Source organism: Centropristis striata, chromosome 9, assembly GCF_030273125.1.
Source record: "Centropristis striata isolate RG_2023a ecotype Rhode Island chromosome 9, C.striata_1.0, whole genome shotgun sequence".
In the NCBI taxonomy this organism is placed as follows: Eukaryota; Metazoa; Chordata; class Actinopteri; order Perciformes; family Serranidae; genus Centropristis; species Centropristis striata.
Window position 1 is genome coordinate 10,606,062 of NC_081525.1, and position 21,244 is coordinate 10,627,305.

Sequence of the window (21,244 nt, forward strand, 5' to 3'; positions counted from 1 at the left end):
CTATGGGTCAAGACCCTTCACAGGCTCGGAAGATAAATCTGAAACACAAAAGCAATTTCTATCGATATGTTGACCTCTTTAAGCCTTAAACCGATTCTTAAAAAAACCATCGGAGAAATTTCGAAGGGAAACTTCTCTGAAAGGAGAAACAGTGCCTCTATCACACTCTGCCTTTTAAGTTTAGTGAAGTTTAATCATCTTCTTCTATGAATATAATTCCAGCTGTTATTTACTGCTGGGTAACTTGGGTAACAAAATCATTTATTTGTTGATTTATATTTTATTATAATCTGAATCTGTTAAGTAACTACTGTTGCTTACCTCATAAGCATTTCCTGATGGTATATTTTCAGGTTCCCCATCTTGTTTTTTTTATGTTCATGGTGCATTTGTAATAAGCAACATGCTGTAATAACAACCAATTGCAAGAATAACTTTTTTAGGTCATTTACAGTGCTTTATGATGTGATATAAAGGAAGTTTATACAGCATTATCTACAGCACAACGGAGAGCCAACGCTTCTCTCCAGACGAGCTGACTTGAATCTTCCTCTTAAGAAGTCAAGATTGGACACATACGTCAATATCACCACAAGGTGCCTTTGAGACTTCCCCATTTCCCCCCAAAAAAGTTCAGATTTTCCATTTAATTTCATATTTATTGTATTAAGTAGAGGTTATGCTGTTAGAAATGCATGTTGGTCAAGCTCCTACACTTTTTTTAAGTAACTATAGGCAGATAATGTACATGCTACTGAAGTAGGCGGAGCAGTGTGTGGGACATCCTGCCAAAATCACATACATCCAATGAAAAAAAATAAAATGAAGGAAACACATTTTAGGAGACTTTTCATTGTACTGATATGTGTGTAAATGTTTGGCCATTTATAATAAGACCTCAGAGTTTTGCTCCATTTTCATGATGACTGAGCAATTCTGATGAGGACACCAAAGGCACTTTATAGTGATATTGACTCACATACGTTACACTCATCACACACAAAGAGGCAGGCCAAGTGATATTGTATGTTTTATTTATATGACCACACACAACAGAGAAGTATAGACACTGGATCAGGACATAACTGGTCTCAGTGTTTACTCTGGTTAATCGTTTACATGTTTGTCCAGCCAGCTCATGTTTATCAAAGTCAGTTGATTAAAAGCAAATAGGTAAGTCCAACTGACCATTAAGACACGTCTGACGCATCTCCACTGTGCTGACAGGTCTTCCTCTGGTACAACTGAACTCAATGACATCATTATGGGATACATACAGCCTCTGGAAATGTGAATATCTGAATCTAATATTGTGGCTCGCCATGATGTGTTTATTGACAGTGCAGGGTTCTGCAAGAGATAACACATAAAAAGCAGTTTTTTAATGGGAGATTTACTGTATACATACTGTATGTATAATCATGCTAGTATTTGATAAAAAATATGAAATTATACATATATATATATATATATATACACACACACACAAACACACACACACACACACATATATATATATCTATATATATATATATATAGATATATATATGTATAATATTATTTTTTTTTTATCAAATACTAGCATGATTATACATACAGTATGCTGCACGGGAATTTCTGGCCTGAAAACTGCATCATATAGGAAAGCCAGATTGTGTTATTTTATACCTTTTTAGATTGATTAAGAACCCATATGTGACCTGGGGAAATGCAGATACTGCACTTAAACAATGCAGAGGAAGACATAGTATCTACAACACGGACGTGTTCTTTCACCTTACTTGTCCTATTTTTAAGAAAAACAATTACATTGATCCCCACAACATGAAAACATAAATGAAATAGTAACTTACTGAGGCAGGTGATAGATCCAGTCCATTCACCATTGTTGCAGGTTTTGTAAGGCCCACCTGCCATAGTGTAATAATTCTGACAGCTGTATTCAACCCTCTCTCCATGGCTGTATTCGGTTTTACTACTGGTCGTGATGTCTCCATCTATAAGGATTGGTGGTGTTCCACAAGTCAAAGGATCTGAAAGAATGTAAAACAACAACAACAAAAACAACAACAGAAAAAACATACACAAAATTTTTAAAAGTCATGGAAGTTTTAATGTCCAGGTCTTGTTCAAACCCCCTTTAAAGAGGTAAATTGAATTTTATTATTATTTTAAATTTATAGTTGAATTAACATGAGAAAAATGTCTTAAGTTAGTTTTTTTTTTTTAAATGAAATTTAAAACACTAAGAATATCAGCTGAATTCTAAAATATCAGCACTAAGATGTTATGTATGTTAGAAAACAGCAAACAAAACATTTGACAGAGGTATCATCTTTTCATCATTTCTCTAGATAAGGAGAAAGAAGGCAAGAAAATAATTGATTTACAGTACCTCCACATGTTGGGAAGTCATGACTCCACTCTCCGTTTGCTAGACATTCAACCTCTGCATTCCCTAGAAGGGTGTCTCTACGATTGGTGCAAGCAAAACGCAACTGCTGTCCTTTTCTCAGTTGATTGTTTGGTAAAGTCCTTGGAGTCATGCGTACGGTGTTTGGCACATCTTTCACTGTGCATTTGTCTGTTTTGAAGAAGAGAATGTGATTAATTCAGGGTCAGGTTTGGACTTGCTTCAAGCTCATGGTGTGAGCAGTACTAGATCGATATTAAAGGGCAATGGAACATATTCTCCATGTTTCATACAAAGCCCTTCAGTTTGCGCTCTGTTCCACTTATGTGCATCCTTTAGTTTTACCACAGCTTGTTTCTGCTGCTCCCTCCTGTGTCTCTTATCTTTAATCAACCATAAAATATTTAGATTTTGTCCTGTCCTAATAGTTTTACTACCGTATATGAGTTGTACTGTCATGAAATATAGAGATTTAGCCTGAAAAGTTGGTTAAATAAAAAATATGAAAATTAAGAGGTGGGCAAAATGAAAATAAATGGGGTTAACCGCCAGTTAAAGTGAACATACCATCGCAAGTTGGAAAGTTGGCATTCCACTCCCCAGTTAGCAAACATTCAATTTCCTGCGGCCCGTCTAGTGGACTTGCATTGTCACATTGAAACTGTAATTTACGTCCAGCCTTGATTGTAATAGTCCCTGGTGGAAGACCAACTGCGCTGACATGAGGAGGCATCGCACCAACTTGACAAGTGATCTCTAGAAAGAATAAAACAAATGTTATTAAATAAAGGCTCAGTGAACAGGGGTTTATGTCCCCCAGGGTTAGGGTTATGTTTTTATGTAGTGACTTTGGTATATTCTATTAAAAAGTATCACATACACATTGTAAACAGAATTCTTATTTAAAGGGTTAACTTCACAAAAAAGATCAGGGCAAATGGTTTAAAATGCAATTGAAGTCAATTTACTTAACCATTGGACTGTCATAACATTGCTATGTTTCAAAGAATATTTGCAGTATATAAAATATATCTCCCTAATTTAGATTAGAAAAACTCAAGACTACGATAACTTTTTTATTACTTAAGATCAATTATACATAAATTCTTCTGCCATCTGAAATAGGTGACGATTCAAATAACTGGCTAATATGGTAAATTGGTGTATTTTAAGAGAGAAGCAGTTTTACAAACAGACCATATAGAGCAGGGGTGGGCTACTAATTTTCCCAAGGGTTGCGGGGGCCGGACCAAAACTCTGAACAAAATTCTGCTCAATATTAATTTAACCACTTTATAAAATAGAGTAAATTACCTGGTTTTGAGCTGCTACTGATAAGAATACATGTTATGATAAGACTGTTAATGTCGAGTAAATCAAATACTAGAAAATTTCCTCTGGGGAAATTCTGAAAGGGCCACGGGGGCTACTGCCGGTGTGTGTACACTATGATTAGATTCTTCAGAGATTTCAAACTATGCCCTTTAACCTCAAAATGTGTGTGTGTGTGTGTGTGTGTGTGTGTGAGAGTGAGTGTGTGAAACGTGCATCTGGAGGAGTGTGCGCATTTGCTTACTCGTGCATTTGTGTGTGTGTGTGTAGCGAAAATCGCATAAAGTTACCTGTGTGTGTGTGTGTGTAATTAAAATCACATAAAGTTACCTGTGTGTGTGTGTGTGTGTGCGTGTGCGTGCGTGTGTGTTTGAAGCATGTGTATGCATGTGTGAGGAGTGTGCGCGCTTACGCGCACGTGTGTGTGTGTATCTGTAACTATAATCACATCAAAGATCAAAGGCAATCAGATCAAAGCAATCAACAGAATTAACTGACACCTGTTCCGGCACAGTGACAGCAGAGGTGGACAGACTGGAATTTCTGGCCTTGAACAGAAAGCATTTTTGGAAAAACCATAATACCTATCATTGATCCGACTTCACTTTGAGCGTCCTGAGTTCTTCCTGAACGTCTACATATGTTTTTTTTTCTCACAAAAATGAAAAAAAAAAGCTTTGTGAGAGCGATCTAAAAAAGCTGTGTGCCTGTGTGTGTGTGTGTGTGTAGCGAAAATCGCATAAAGTTACCTGTGTGTGTGTGTGTGTGTGTGTGTGTGTGTGTAATTAAAATCACATAAAGTTACCTGTGTGTGCGTGTATGAAGCATGTATATGCATGTGTGAGGAGTGTGCGCACTTTAGTGCATGTGTGTGTGTGAGTATCTGTAACTGTAATCACATCAAAGATCAAAGGCAATCAGATCAAAGCAATCAACAGAATTAACTGCAGCTGTTAATGTTCCGAAAGAGTGACAGCAGAGGTGGACAGACTCGAATTTCTGGCCTCGAACAGAAAGCATTTTTGTCAAAACCATAATACCTATCATTGATCCGACTTCACTTTGAGCGTCCCGAGTTCTTCCTGAACGTCTACATATGATTTTTTTTAAAGAAAAATAAAAAAAATAGCTTTGTTAGAGCGATCTAAAAAACCTGTTCCATCTTCCTTTTTTTCGAAATCTTCCTACGTTTTTAATATGGGACCCAATGAGGCTGTTGGTGGTTTTGGTGGCGCATCTTTGCATCGTACACCCAAACTATAGCTCTGACAGCTTTACCAGAGGATTGTGAGTGAGAAGACAAATTTTCCTACATTTCTATGTATAAATTATTTCTGTAGAGTGGAATTTGCGGCCTGGAGCGCAGTTTTCAAATTTCTTTTTTGACAGTTTTACCTCTCCCTCTACACTCTGAGTGATAACATCACACACTCTGACACGAACATTCCGTGCAATACACACCCATTATAATCTCAGAATTTCTCCAAAAATGATCATGGTCATTGAACAGGGATTGATAAAAAAACTATATGACCTATCGAAATGTGGATTAATACACCGATACACAAGACTTGTGTCTACTGTTTAAAGTTTAAATGGAGTCTCTAGGTGAAATTATGCCAGAGAAGTAGACGTTTAAAAATCTCCAATTATTGTTCTTTTTCGCTAATTTTTTTTCGGCCGTCCCATTCACTTGAATGCAAAATTTTGTGCAGTTTTTCGCGACTTACGTCGTGAAAAATTCATATTCCATAGAGAAAAGTAATAACACACTGATCCCGATCAAACCACATGATTTGATATATAATTTGTCCTGCAACTCTTCAAATTGTAGGACTAGTAGCGGGACGAAATTGCGTCCGGAAGAGGAAGAAGAAAAAATCCACAGTATAACAGTAGTGCTTGGGGCTAGCCTGGCTAACACCAGACTAATCACAAATGAGATTAGTCTGGAAATCAGGTATTCATTTCTCCGTAGAGGAGGCGTGGTTTACGATCCTCCAGAGCCGTTTATTGGGCGCTGCGAATGTCTATCATAAGCGTCTGTAGGTAGCTCTTAGCCAATCGTATCAGTTATACCAGATGACGTATGTAGAGCGACAGAAATTGATGTTTACAAAGCCAGAGTAGCCCATCTCTACTAAAATGCCCAATTCTGCTTCTGCAATGTTTTTCTGCAGCATGTTCTGACTCTGGCTGCTCACAGTCTACCGGCAGTGTTGGTGTGTGTGTGTGTGTGTGTGTGTGTGTGTGTGTGTCTGTGAGAGAGTGTTGCTTGCTGCTTTGCTTCTCCAGTTCTCGCTTTCTGCAAGATTATTTATTTTTACGCCTTATTCCCCCTCATGTCATTCAGCCACACACATTCACTGATTTTATGGGCAATCGACGAGCTGCTGTGGGTTTCTGGGCGGCTCCGCTGTCCCCCAGCTCGCATGCGAGATCAGCAGCGAGCGGTAGTGGGGCTAGTTGGTAGATTAGACTTTGGCCAAATCCTGTCGGAAGCGAGGCTAAAACATCCTTTTTGGTGGTGAAAGAGGAGTGTAAAGTCAAACGTTGTTCTTCTTTCAAATAAACTTTGGGTCTAAACTATCTAGAACACTGCCTACATCTACGTAGATCCAAAGAGAGCTTCGCGTTTGCTGCAGCCATGTTGGATCCGTAAGAAAACTACAAAACTACAAGCTTCCGTCTGTCCAATAGTACGCGTCATCCTCTCGCCGTCCCTCCACGTTCTGTGATTGGATCCCTAAAACAGGGCTAAGAATCGGCCATAGATTCCAGACTGTCTGCAGGTTCGAAATGAATTCAAGCGTGCAAGGCAGTATGGGTATACCCAGGCTAGAACGGGACATGAACCGAACTTCTTTGGAGAGTCCAATTTGTCCTTTGACCCCTGACCCCTCCCGTTCTTACTCCGAGCTCCACATGTGGAGTTTAACGCTTGTTTGTCACCTGATTTCACATTGGAGTTAGTTGAAAACCTGACGCATCTTATAGAGACACTGTTTGTTTCATATCAAGGTCAGAGATGTACAATGGCAACATTTTTTTCTGTCCACTGGGCTGTTTTGACCTATTTCTTTGGATTCACCAGTAGTTATTCAGGGTTAGAGTTAGAAGAGTTAAGTGTAGAACAAAAAGCCATTTGACTTACGGCTGCACGTTCCCTGTTCGACTGCCAGCCAGCCCTCGCTTGTGCATACGTATTTGATGTTTGGACCTGATTTTTTGTAACCAGGTTCACAAGTGAAATGTATCACATGTCCGCCTTGGTACTCTGCTCTTTTGGTTTCCTCTGAAACGTGGGCATGAGGAACATCCGGGAGGGTTGGACATGCTAACAAACGACAGAGGACAAGAAGAGGAGATAACACACAATGTCACATATGATCAGAGTTGGAAGAAGTATTCAGATCTCTTACTTTAGTAAAAGTACTAATACCACACTGTGAAATTACTCCAATACAAGTTAAAGTCCTGCATTCAAAGCTTATTGGAGTAAAACTTCAAAAGTAACAGCATCAAAATGTACTTAAAGTATCAAAAGTAAAAGTCCTTGTTATGCAAAATGGACCCACTCAGAATGTTTTGTGTATTCTAAATATATTATTATTGATGCATTTATGGAAGCAGCATTGTAATGTTGTCTGGTGTGGCTATTTTTGATGACTTAATAAACTGTTTAGTGGTTTAATTCATAAAAGTTTGTAATCACTTTAAATGCATCATGTTTTTTATGTTAAATCTTGACCTGAAAAATAACTAAAGCTGTCAACTAAATGTAGTGGAGGAAAAAAGTATAATATTTGCCTCAAAATGTAGTGGAGTAGAAGTATAAAGTTACATAAAATGGAAATACTCAAGTAAAGTACAAGTACCTCAAAATTAAGTAGATGTACTTGGTTCCATTCCAGCATTGAAATCATACAATAGTTTGTGTTTGCAACGCTCCTGTTCAATCACCCAGTGACTTACGGCTGCACGTTCCCTGTCCGATTGACAGCCAGCCCTCGCTCGAGCATACATATCTGATGCTTGTTCCTGATATTTTGGAACCAGGTTCACAAGTGAAATGTATCATATGTCCGCCTTGGTACTCTGCTCTTTTGGTGTCCTCTGAAACGTGGGCATGAGGAACATCCGGGAGGGTTGGACATGCTAACAAACAACGACAACCAGAAACCAATAACCACAACACTGAAAACAATAAAACATTTAAATATTGTTGACAACATTAAAAATAAAAGAATGACTTGCAAAGGAAAAAACAAAAAAATCAACTCCAGGGATATGTCAGTATGCTGTCGTAGACCACATGACCTGGTCTCTGCCCAAACAGCAGTACTTTTAAACTTGTGAAAATTAACTCTTGTGTTGTCTTAACTTTCTGTATACACCACTTGTACTAAAGGTAAAAAAAATGCCCCACCTTTACTTAAACCTCTTAAATAAAAGCAGCTTGATTTTTGAATTTTAAAATCCAAATCTGTTTTGCATGAAGAAACAACCTGTCATCCATCACAAACGTTGTGAATTTCTAGGGTTTTCCCTCTTACGGTGCAGTAAGAGTACACCTGTCAAAATTGGTTAACCCTTTCACTAAAGTAGGGTTCATTTTTATTATTTTTTGCTCCACTCAAAGAGCAGCACATCATTTTCTCTGTATTCTCGGATAGGGCCGGGCACATTACCAATTTCAATCTCGGGTACAGTACATGCTATCTTTGATGGAGAACATTTCTTCATGACAACTGACAGTTTTTGGACATACTATATTATTGTGTTGTTGTTTTTTGGGACATACAATGCTTTAACAAACTACACTATGATCTTTTTTTGTTGACTTTTTTTCAACATACTTTACTATGGCATTTTTTCCTCATAGTGTTGGACATACTATATTTATTACTATACTATTACTGTTATCAATGCACTATTCTATGCTGTTTTTGGTAATTAATTAATATGGTGTTTTTATTATCTTTTTGTAAATACTATACTATGACTATGATAAAAGTGCCAATCTCCAAATTACAGTATGACCATTTCTTGACTTTTTTAGATCATGTATTTACAAAGTACTATATTGTGATAGTATTTTTTAATTACAGTTTTGCAACATACTATGACTTTGTTGATCACATTTGAGTGTTTTCTAACTCTAGCAGTAAAACAATGAAGAAAACAAGATCTGACATTCTTACCGATCTGTTGAAAAGATTTGTCAACGTTCAGCAGCAGGAAAAAAAGCCAAAGCAGGTAAAAGAGTCTCATTGTGAAGTTGTAACTGCTTTATCCAGGAATCAGTCCCTTTGTGGCTGAGTTGGGGTTTTTCCACTGAGAGCTATTCAGATCAAAGTCTGCAATGAAAACCTCCTCCCCTCCAAAACACACAAACATTTCTTAGTACTTAAAACAAACATGAATCAGAACAAATGCAAATCAATTACATTATGAAATAACAGAATGGTAAAACAAGAACCACTCAAGTTTGCTTTGAAAATAGTTTAAAACTGTTAATACAAATATATTTGGTTCAAAATTTAACAAAACAACAAATGAGATAAGAAATTAAAATAAATCCAAATAAACAATCATTTTTCCTAAAAATTATTTGAATTTGGACTGGTCTCCAGACTGTACACAGGGCTGACACATAAAGACAGACAAACATTCATGCTCTCATTCACTCCTACGGGCAATTTAGAGTAAAAAAAATTGACCTACTATAGAATGACTTTCTTCATGTTTTGGACATCCCATAATATAGTGTTTTACTGTAATTTCTGGTCATATTATGCTCTAATATGTATCAACAGACTATAATTGACCCATTTGAAGCATTTTCAGGCATTTTAAAATTTGCCTGTTTTTTAGTCATATAATGATGTTTTTTTTGTTTGTTTTTTCCTCCACTATTTTAGGACAACATATAATACTACATGTATCATCAGAGTATAATTGACCCATTTTATGCATTTTAAGGCATTTTTGAAATTTGACAATTTGGACTTTTTTTGAGGGGTTCATTTTTGGACATCCTATAATATGGGGTTTTTCTGTCATATCTGGCCAAATTATGCTCTAATATGTATCAACAGACTATGATAGACCAATTTAAGCATTTTAAAATTCGACCATTTTTGACAAAAGTCAACATACGTTAGTCTGACTTTTTTCCATTTTTGGACATCGCATAATATGGTGTTTTTCTCTGAACCCTCGACTGCTGCGACCGAACCCGGCTGACCTCTGGGTCACCCAGCCGCCTGCTGAACAGAGTTAGACCCATGAGCATTGATTGATAGATACTGTAAATCTGTTTTGTCCTTAATGAAAAAAAAAATGCTTGCATATATTATAGTTTAATGCAACATAATATTCTGCTCCTCAGGGACACTATGAAGACATGATTGATTTTGCTGAGACCAGGCATGTCCAAACTATTCCTGAAAGGGCCATGTGGCTGCAGGTTTTCCTTCCAACCAAGCAGAAGCACAACATGCACGGGTCATGTAATCAACTGATCTCAGGGTTCAAACAGGTGATCAGTCGAATCAGGTGTGTTCTTGATTGGTTGGAACAAAAATCTGCAGGCAGCATGGCCCTTTATGGAATAGTTTGGACATGGCTGGCTGAGACGAACTGTCACATGACAAATACTCACTGAAAATCTGTTTACACAGAGCAGAGAGGAGAGGACAGGAGAGGCTGTTTACACAGAGCAGAGAGGAGAGGACAGGAGAGGAGAGGCTGGCAACATGACAATACTTCAACATGTATAGCATGTGGAAAACAATATTCATGACACTTGTTGCCACTTGAAAGAGTGTTGTGTATATAAATTCCATTTAATTTCTATTAAAAAATAATTTATAAGAGAAATCCAACCTGACTTTTTTCTTTTTCTTATGATTTCTGTCATTCTACCTGTGTTATTCTGCACAGACTCACACACACACGCGCACACACTCTCAATGTCCATTGGTCTGATCTGGACAGAGGAAGGAAACTTCGTCTTGGCTTAATTTGAATTCAATGTTATGTTTCCTCACGATAATACAATTCTCCATGCAGGAGATAATGTACACATTTTGTGTGGATTTACAGGATACTGTGTACAGATCAGTAATGGAAGATGAACTCAGAGTTCTGCATTCAAAATGCTACGTATGTAAAACAAGATAATTACAAGTAAAAACAGTATATACTGTGCCCCCAGTAGCAGATATTTAAATGTACAACATGATAAGACCGTTGATACTTATGTTTTGGTCAAGGTGGAGCAAGTTTTAACTACTTTACAAGCTTTTTTGTAGTTTGGATCAGGAGTTCTCAACCTATGGGTCAAGCCCCTTCACAGGCTCGGAAGATAAATCTGAAACACAAAAGCAATTTCTATCGATATGTTGACCTCTTTAAGCCTTAAACAGATTCTTAAATAAAAACATCGGAGAAGTTTCGAAGGGAAACTTCTCTGAAAGGAGAAACAGTGCCTCAATAACACTCTGACTTTTAAGTTTAGTTAAGTTTAATCTTCAACGATGTGTTTTATTCACTGGTTGAAGAAACACTCACATCTTTTAAAAAGTAAAACTGGTACAGTGAAAAAACATTACAAGTAAAGTTCCAGCATTTAAATCTTACTTCAGTTAAAGTGCATAATCACTGAACAAGAAGGCTCTTTCAGAATAAAATACATGATTATTGACGCATTAACGCAATTTGTACTTAGTACAGAATCATTTATTTGTTGATTTATATTTTATTATAATCTGAATCTGTTAAGTAACTACTGTTGCTCACCTAATAAGCATTTCCTTATGGTATATTTTCAGGTTCCCCATCTTGTTTTTTTATGTTCATGGTGCATTTGTAATAAGCAACATGCTGTAATAACGACCAATTGCAAGTATAACTTTTCTGGGTCATTTACAGTGCTTTATGATGTGATATAAAGGAAGTTTATACAGCATTATCTACATTATCTACTGACTTCCCCATTTCCAGAAAAAAAAAAGTTCAGATTTTCCATTTAATTTCATATTTATTGTATTGAGTAGAGGTTGCATATTGGTCAAGCTCCCACACTTTTTTAAGTAACTATAGGCAGATAATGTACATGCTCCTGAAGTAGGCGGAGCAGTGTGTGGGACATGCTTCCAAAATCACATACATCCAATGAAAAAAACTGTATAAAATGAAGGAAACACATTTTAGGAGACTTTTCATTCTACTGATATGTGTGTAAATGTTTGGCCATTTATAATAAGACCTCAGAGTTTTGCTTCATTTTCATGATGACTGAGCAATTCTGATGAGGACACCAAAGGCACTTTATAGTGATATTGAGTCACATACGTTACACTCATCACACACAAAGAGGAAGGCCAAGTGATATTGTATGTTTTATTTATATGACCACACACAACAGAGAAGTATAGACACTGGATCAGGACATAACTGGTCTCAGTGTTTACTCTGGTTAATCGTTTACATGTTTGTCCAGCCAGCTCATGTTTATCAAAGTCAGTTGATTAAAAGCTTTTACTCGCAAGTAGGGAAGTCCAACTGACCATTAAGACACGTCTGACGCATCGCCACTGTGCCAACAGGTCTTCCTCTGGTACAAGTGAACGTAATGACATCATTATGGGCTGAATACAGCTTCTCCATATGTGAATATCTGAATCTAATATTGTGGCTCGCCATGATGTGTACATTGACAGTGCAGGGTTCTGCAAGAGATAACACATAAAAAGCAGTTTATTCATGGGGGATTTACTGTGCAGCATACTATATGTATAATCATGCTAGTATTTGATAAAAAAAAATATAAAATTATACATATATATACACACACACACACACATATACATATATATATATATATATATGTGTGTGTGTGTGTATGATATTATATTTTTTTTAATCAAATACTAGCATGATTATACATACAGTATGCTGCACAGGAATTTCTGGCCTGTAAACTGAATCATATAGGAAAGCCAGATTGTGTTATTTTATACCTTTTTTAGATTGATTAAGAACCCATATGTGACCTGGGGAAATGCAGATACTGCACTTAAACAATGCAGAGGAAGACATAGTATCTACAACACGGACGTGTTCTTTCACCTTACTTGTCCTATTTTTAAGAAAAACAATCACATTGATCCCCACAACATGAAAACATAAATGAAATAGTAACTTACTGAGGCAGGTGATAGATCCAGTCCATTCACCATTGTTGCAGGTTTTGTGAGGCCCACCTGCCATAGTGTAATAATTCTGACAGATGTATTCAACCCTCTCTCCATGGCTGTATTCGGTTTTACTACTGGTCGTGACGTCTCCATCCTCAAGGTATGGTGGTGTTCCACAAGTCAAAGGATCTGAAAGAATGTAAAACAACAACAACAAAAAAAAACAAACAGAAAAAACATGCACAACATTTTTAAAAGTCATGGAAGTTTTAATGTCCAGGTCTTGTTCAAACCCCCTTTGAAAGAGGTAAATTTAATTTTATTATTATTTTAAATTTATAGTTGAATTAACATTAGGATGAGAAAAATGTCTTAAGTTAGTTTTTTTTTTAAATGAAACTTAAAACACTAAGAATATCAGCTGAATTCTAAAATATCAGCACTAAGATGTTATGTATGTTAGAAAACAGAGCAAACAAAACATTTGACAGAGGTATCATCTTTTCATCATTTCTCTAGATAAGGAGAAAGAAGACAAGAAAATAATTGATTTACAGTACCTCCACATGTTGGGAAGTCATGACTCCACTCTCCGTTTGCTAGACATTCAACCTTTCTATTCCCCCGAAAGGTGTCGCTAGGATTGTAGCAGCCAAAATACAACATCTCTCCTTTTTTCAGGTAGCGGTTTGATGAACTAATGAATACGTTGTCTGGCACATCTTTCATTGTGCATTTGTCTGTTTTGAAGAAGAGAATGTGATTAATTCAGGGTCAGGTTTGGACTTGCTTCAAGCTCATGGTGTGATCAGTACTAGATCGATATTAAAGGGCAATGGAACAGATTCTCCATGTTTCATACAAAGACCTTCAGTTTGCACTCTGTTCCACTTATGTACATCCTTTAGTTTTACCACAGCTTGTTTCTGCTGCTCCCTCCTGTGTCTCTTAACTTTAATCAACCATGAAATATTTAGATTTTGTCCTGTCCTAATAGTTTTACTACCGTATATGAGTTGTACTGTCATGAAATATAGAAATTTAGCCTGAAAAGATGGCTAAATATAAAAATATGAAAATTAAGAGGTGGGCAAAATGAAAATAAATAGGCTTAACCGCCAGTTAAAGTGAACATACCACAAGTTGGAAAGTTGGCATTCCACTCCCCAGTTTGCAAACATTCAATTTCTGCAGGCCCGTCTAGTGGACTTGCATTGTCACATTGAAACTGTAATTTACGTCCAGCCTTGATTGTAATAGTCCCTGGTGGAAGGCCAACTGCGCTGACATTAGGAGGCATCGCGCCAACTTGACAAGTGACCTCTAGAAAGAATAAAACAAATGTTATTGAATAAAGGCTCAGTGAACAGGGGTTTATGTCCCCCAGGGTTAGGGTTATGTTTTTATGTCGTGACTTCGGTATATTCTATTAAAAAGTATCACATACACATTGTAAACAGAATTCTTATTTAAAGGGTTAACTTCACAAAAGAGATCAGGGCAAATGGTTTAAAAAGCAATTGAAGGCAATGTACTTAACCATTGGACTGTCATAACATTGCTATGTTTCAAAGAATATTTACAGTATATAAAATATATCTCCCTAATTTAAATTAGAAAAACTCAAGACTACGATAACTTTTTCATTACTTAAGATCAATTATACATAAATATGCTGCCATCTGAAATAGGTGACGACTCAAATAACTGGCTATATAATATGGTAAATTGGTGTATTTTAAGAGAGAAGCAGTTTTACAAACAGACCATATAGAGCAGGGGTGGGCAATTAATTTTCCCAAGGGTTGCGAGGGCCGGACCAAAACTCTGAACTAAATTCTGCTCAATATTAATTTAACCACTTTATAAAATAGAGTAAATGACCTGGTTTTGAGCTGCTACTGATAAGAATACATGTTATGATAAGACTGTTAATGTGGAGTAAATCAAATACTAGAAAATTTCCTCTGGGGAAATTCTGAAAGGGCCACGGGGGCTACTGCCGGTGTGTGTACACTATGATGACATTCTTCAGAGATTTCAAACTATGCCCTTTAACCTCAAAATGTGTGTGTGTTTGTGTGTGTGTGAGTGAGTGTGTGAAACGTGTATCTGGAGGAGTGTGTGCATTTGCTTACGCGCGCATTTTTGTGTGTGTAGCGAAAATCGCATAAAGCTACCTCTGTGTGTGTGCGTGTGTGTGTGTGTGTGTGTGTGTGTAATTAAAATCACATAAAGTTACCTGTGTGTGTGTGTGTGTGTTTGAAACATGTGTATGCATGTGTGAGGAGTGTGCGCGCTTACGCAAAGATCAAAGGCAATCAGATCAAAGCAATCAACAGAATTAACTGACACCTGTTCCGGCAGTAGTGACAGCAGAGGTGGACAGACTGGAATTTCTGACCTCGAACAGAAAGCATTTTTGGCAAAACCATATTATCTATTATTGATCCAACTTCACTTTGAGTGTCCTGAGTTCTTCCTGAACGTCTACATATGTTGGTTTTTTTTTCACAAAAATGAAAAAATAGCTTTGTTAGAGCGATCTAAAAAAACTGTTCCATCTCCCTTTTTTGGAGATGTGAGGGAGAAGACAAATTTTCCTACGTTTCTATGTATAAATTATTTCTGTAGAGTGGAATTTGCGGCCTGGAGCACAGTTTTCAAATTTATTTTTTGACAATTTTTTCTCTCCCTCTACACTCTGGCGATGATGTCACACACTGTGACACATGCAATACACACCCATTATAATTTCAGAATTTCTCCAAAAATGATCATGGTCATTGAACAGGTATTGATAAAAAGCTATATGACCTATCGAACCGTTTATTAATACACCAATACACAAGACTTGTGTCTACTGTTTAAAGTTCAAATGGAGTCTCTAGGTGAAATTATGCCAGAGAAGTAGACGTTTAAAAATCTTCAATCGTATCAGTTATACCAGATGACGTACGTAGAGCGACAAAAATTGATGTTTACAAAGCCAGAATTGCCTATCTCTACTTTAAACTAATAAAATGCTCAATTCTGCTTCTGCAATGTTTTTCTGCAGCATGTTCTGACTCTGGCTGCTCACCGTCTACCGGCAGTGTTGGTGTGTGTGTGTGTGTCTGTGAGAGAGTGTTGCTTGCTGCTTTGCTTCTCCAGTTCTCGCTTTCTGCAAGATTATTTATTTTTACGCCTTATTCCCCCTCATGTCATTCAGCCACACACATTCACTGATTTTATGGGCAATCGACGAGCTGCTGTGGGTTTCTGGGCGGCTCCGCTGTCCCCCGGCTCGCATGCGAGATCAGCAGCGAGCGGTAGTGGGGCTAGTTGGTAGATTAGACTTTGGCCAAATCCTGTCGGAAGCGAGGCTAAAACATCCTTTTTGGTGGTGAAACAGGAGTGTAAAGTCAAACGTTGTTCTTCTTTCAAATAAACTTTGGCTCTAAACTATCTAGAACACTGCCTACATCTAGATCCAAAGAGAGCTTCGCGTTTGCTGCAGCCATGTTGGATCCGTAAGAAAACTACAAAACTACAAGCTTCCGTCTGTCCAATAGTACGCGTCATCCTCTCGCCGTCCCTCCACGTTCTGTGATTGGATCCATAAAACAGGGCTAAGAATCGGCCATAGATTCCAGACTGTCTGCAGGTTCGAAATGAAATCAAGCGCGCAAGGCAGTATGGGTATACCCAGGCTAGAACGGGACATGAACCGAACTTCTTTGGTGAGCCCAATTTGTCCTTTGACCCCTGACCCCTCCCGTTCTTACTCCGACCTCCACATGTGGAGTTTAACGCTTGTTTGTCACCTGATTTCACATTGGAGTTAGTTGAAAACCTGACGCATCTTATAGAGACACTGTTTGTTTCATATCAAGGTCAGAGATGTACAATGGCAACATTTTTTTCTGTCGACTGGGCTGTTTTGACCTAATTCTTTGGATTCACCAGTAGTTATTCAGGGTTAGAGTTAGAACAGTTAAGTGTAGAACAAAAAGCCATTTGACTTACGGCTGCACGTTCCCTGTTCAACTGCCAGCCAGCCCTCGCTTGTGCATACGTATTTGATGTTTGGACCTGATGGTTTGTAACCAGGTTCACAAGTGAAATGTATCACATGTCCGCCTTGGTACTCTGCTCTTTTGGTTTCCTCTGAAACGTGGGCATGAGGAACATCCGGGAGGGTTGGACATGCTAACAAACGACAGAGGACAAGAAGAGGAGATAACACACGATGTCACATATGATCAGTGGTGGAAGAAGTATTCAGATCTCTTACTTAAGTAAAAGTACTAATACCACACTGTGAAATTACTCCAATACAAGTAAAAGTCCTGCATTCAAAGCTAATGGAAGTAAAACTTCAAAAGTAACAGCATCAAAATGTACTTAAAGTATCAAAAGTAAAAGTCCTTGTTATGCAAAATGGACCCACTCAGAATGTTTTGTGTATTCTAAATATATTATTATTGATGCATTTATGGAAGCAGCATTGTAATGTTGTCTGGTGTGGCTATTTTTGATGACTTAATAAACTGTTTAGTGGTTTAATTCATAAAAGTTTGTAATCACTTTAAATGCATCATGTTTTTTTATGCTAAATCTTGACCTGAAAAATAACTAAAGCTGTCAGCTAAATGTAGTGGAGGAAAAAAGTACAATATTTGCATCAAAATGTATTGGAGTAGAAGTATAAAGTTACATAAAATGGAAATACTCAAGTAAAGTACAAGTACCTCAAAATTGTACTTAAGTACAGTACTTGAGTAAATGTACTTGGTTCCATTCCAGCATTGAAATCATACAATAGTTTGTGTTTGCAACGCTCCTGTTCAATCACCCAGTGACTTACGGCTGCACGTTCCCTGTCCGATTGCCAGCCAGCCCTCACTCGAGCATACATATCTGATGCTTGTTCCTGATATTTTGTAACCAGGTTCACAAGTGAAATGTATCATATGTCCGCCTTGGTACTCTGCTCTTTTGGTCTCCTCTGAAACATGGGCATGAGGAACATCTGGGAGGGTTGGACATGCTAACAAACAACGACAACCAGAAACCAATAACCACAACACTGAAAACAATAAAACATTTAAATATTGTTGACAACATTAAAAATAAAAGAATGACTTGCAAAGGAAAAAACAAAAAAATCAACTCCAGGGATATGTCAGTATGCTGTCGTAGACCACATGACCTGGTCTCTGCCCAAACAGCAGTACTTTTAAACTTGTGAAAATTAACTCTTGTGTTGTCTTAACTTTCTGTATACACCACTTGTTCTAAAGGTAAAAAATGCCCCACCTTTACTTAAACCTCTTAAATAAAAGCAGCTTGATTTTTGAATTTTAAAACCCAAATCTGTTTTGCATGAAGAAACAACCTGTCATCCATCACAAACGTTGTGAATATCTAGGGTTTTCCCTCTTACGGTGCAGTAAGAGTACACCTGTCAAAATTGGTTAACTCTTTCACTAAAGTAGGGTTCATTTTTATAATTTTTTCTCCACTCAAAGAGCAGCACATAATTTTCTCTGTATTCTCGGATAGGGCCGGGCACATTACCAATTTCAATCTCGGGTACAGTACATGCTATCTTTGATGGAGAACACACACAAGCAAAAATATTACTACATTTCTTCATGACAACTGAATAATTTTAATATTATACGTTGTTTAAAATGAAATGTTACTGTCTTCCTCTCTTTTTTCTCTTTGTGATTTTTCTCCAACAGTCATCACAGGTCACTATGCATGCGTAATTCACTAAACCTTGATAATGTCTATCTCTATGCATTTATATTAATCAGGTAATATGATTTTGATACAATGATTGTGTTTGTGTGTTAATATTGATGTAGAAAACTATGATTACTTTGATTACATATATTCCATTTGCTTAAACTAATTAAGATTCTATAATCACAAAAAATAGTAATGTCTGTCTTATATTTTTTAAACTTTAAAAGAACATGTAGATATTGAAAAATAGTTGGGCTCTTGTTATATTTCTGTAGAACATAACAAGGCAGTATGTTCGTCATAACAAGTTTGTTAGCAGGTCACATGGCCTTGTCCTGGGCAGCATTGATTGTGTTGCCCAGGTGGCCTGACGTGTGACGGTATGAAAGAAGACTGGCGAATCAGCGGAGGGGGAAGGCGGGACTTCCTGGAAGAAATCTACCTTCATGATATAATTAAACAATATTAGTGTGGAACTGGGGTTTTTTTTGCAGGGGGAGAGACGAGGTTTTCAGACTTCATGACCTGAAACCTGTCTGTGTGTATGAGGGACAGTTAAACTCATTCCTAAAGTGAATCCCAGAGCTCTGTAATTCACATTTCTTGACGTATTGTAATAAAACTATGTTAAACTGAGAACTCGGATGTCTCCAGCTCATCCTTTCCCCATCAAAGACTGCGCAGAAATAATTGGTGAGGTATTTTCCTATTGGTGACAGATTATTCAATTTTCAAGGTTTACTCATGCAATTTTTCTAACACGACTGACAGTTTTTGGACATACTATATTATTGTGTTGTTGTTTTTTTGGGACATACAATGCTTTAACAAACTACACTATGATCTTTTTTTGTTGACTTTTTTCAACATACTTTACTATGGCATTTTTTTCTCATAGTGTTGGACATACTATACTATTACTGTTATCAACACACTATTCTATGCTGTTTTTGGTAATTCATTAATATGATGTTTTTATTATATTTTTGTAAATACTATACTATGACTATAATAAAAGTGCCAATCTCCAAATTACAGTATGACCATTTCTTGACTTTTTTAGATCATGTATTTACAAAGTACTATATTGTGATAGTATTTTTTAATTACAGTTTTGCAACATACTATGACTTTGTTGATCACATTTGAGTGTTTTCTAACTCTAGCAGTAAAACAATGAAGAAAACAAGATCTGACATTCTTACCGATCTGTTGAAAAGATTTGTCAACGTTCAGCAGCAGGAAAAAAAGCCAAAGAAGGTAAAAGAGTCTCATTGTGAAGTTGTAACTGCTGTATCCAGGAATCAGTCCCTTTGTGGCTGAGTTGGGGTTTTTCCACTGAGAGCTATTCAGATCAAAGTCTGCAATGAAAACCTCCTCCCCTCCAAAACACACAAACATATCTTAGTACTTAAAACATGAATCAGAACAAATGCAAATCAATTACATTATGAAATAACAGAATGGTAAAACAAGAAGCACTCAAGTTTGCTTTGAAAATAGTTTAAAACTGTTAATACAAATATATTTGGTTCAAAATTTAACAAAACAACAAATGAGATAAGAAATTAAAATAAATCCAAATAAACAATCATTTTTCCTAAAAATTATTTGAATTTGAGGCGGGGTCCACCCTGGACTGGTCTCCAGACTGTACACAGGGCTGACACATAAAGACAGACAAACATTCATGCTCTCATTCACTCCTACGGGCAATTTAGAGTAAAAAAAATTGACCTACTATAGAATGACTTTCTTCATGTTTTGGACATCCCATAATATGGTGTTTTTCTGTCATTTCTGGCCATATTATGCTCTAATATGTATCAACAGACTATAATTGACCAATTTGAAGCATTTTCAGGCATTTTAAAATTTGACTATTTTTTAGTCATATAATGATGTTTTTTTATTCAGCTATTTATTTATTTTCACTATTTTTAGACAAAATATAATACTACATGTATCATCAGAGTATAATTGACCCATTTTATGAATTTTAAGACATTTTAAAAATGCAATTTCAACTTTTTTTGAGGGGGTAATTTTTGGACATCCCATAATATGGGGTTTTTCTGTCATATCTGGCCAAATTATGCTCTAATATGTATCAACAGACTATGATAGACCAATTTAAGCATTTTTAGGAATTTTAAAATTTGACCAATTCCAACATACGTCAACATACGTTAGTCTGACTTTTTTCCATTTTTGGACATCGCATAATATGGTGTTTTTCTCTGAACCCTCGACTGCTGCGAACGAACCCGGCTGACCTCTGGGTCGACCAGCCGCCTGCTGAACAGAGTTAGATCGATGAGCATTGATTGATAGATACTGTAAATCTGTTTTGTCCTTAATGAAAAAAAAATGCTTGCATACATTATAGTTTAATGCAACATAAAATTCTGCTCCTCAGGGACACTGAAGCCATGATTGATTTTGCTGAGACCAGGCATGTCCAAACTATTCCTGAAAGGGCCATGTGGCTGCAGGTTTTCCTTCCAACCAAGCAGAAGCACAACATGCACGGGTCATGTAATCAACTGATCTC

General features: G+C 36.9%; 2 protein-coding genes across 2 annotated transcripts; both read right to left on the reverse strand.

The window, feature by feature from the left end:
• Positions 1–1,022: 1,022 nt before the first annotated feature.
• Positions 1,023–9,108, reverse strand: LOC131977785 (complement factor H-like). The gene is made up of 7 exons (XM_059341223.1): positions 8,950–9,108; positions 7,721–7,903; positions 6,900–7,082; positions 2,981–3,169; positions 2,396–2,584; positions 1,854–2,033; positions 1,023–1,350 (listed from the first exon to the last, which is right to left on the reverse strand). Exons 1-7 carry the CDS (start codon positions 9,017–9,019, stop codon positions 1,160–1,162), a joined length of 1,185 nt encoding a protein of 394 aa, XP_059197206.1. The 5' UTR covers positions 9,020–9,108; the 3' UTR covers positions 1,023–1,159.
• Positions 9,109–12,145: 3,037 nt separating this feature from the next.
• LOC131977784 (complement factor H-like) lies at positions 12,146–20,106 on the reverse strand. Its single transcript, XM_059341222.1, has 7 exons — positions 19,896–20,106; positions 17,801–17,983; positions 16,960–17,142; positions 14,089–14,274; positions 13,512–13,691; positions 12,961–13,140; positions 12,146–12,483 (listed from the first exon to the last, which is right to left on the reverse strand). Exons 1-7 carry the CDS (start codon positions 20,089–20,091, stop codon positions 12,293–12,295), a joined length of 1,299 nt encoding a protein of 432 aa, XP_059197205.1. The 5' UTR covers positions 20,092–20,106; the 3' UTR covers positions 12,146–12,292.
• Positions 20,107–21,244: the final 1,138 nt, after the last annotated feature.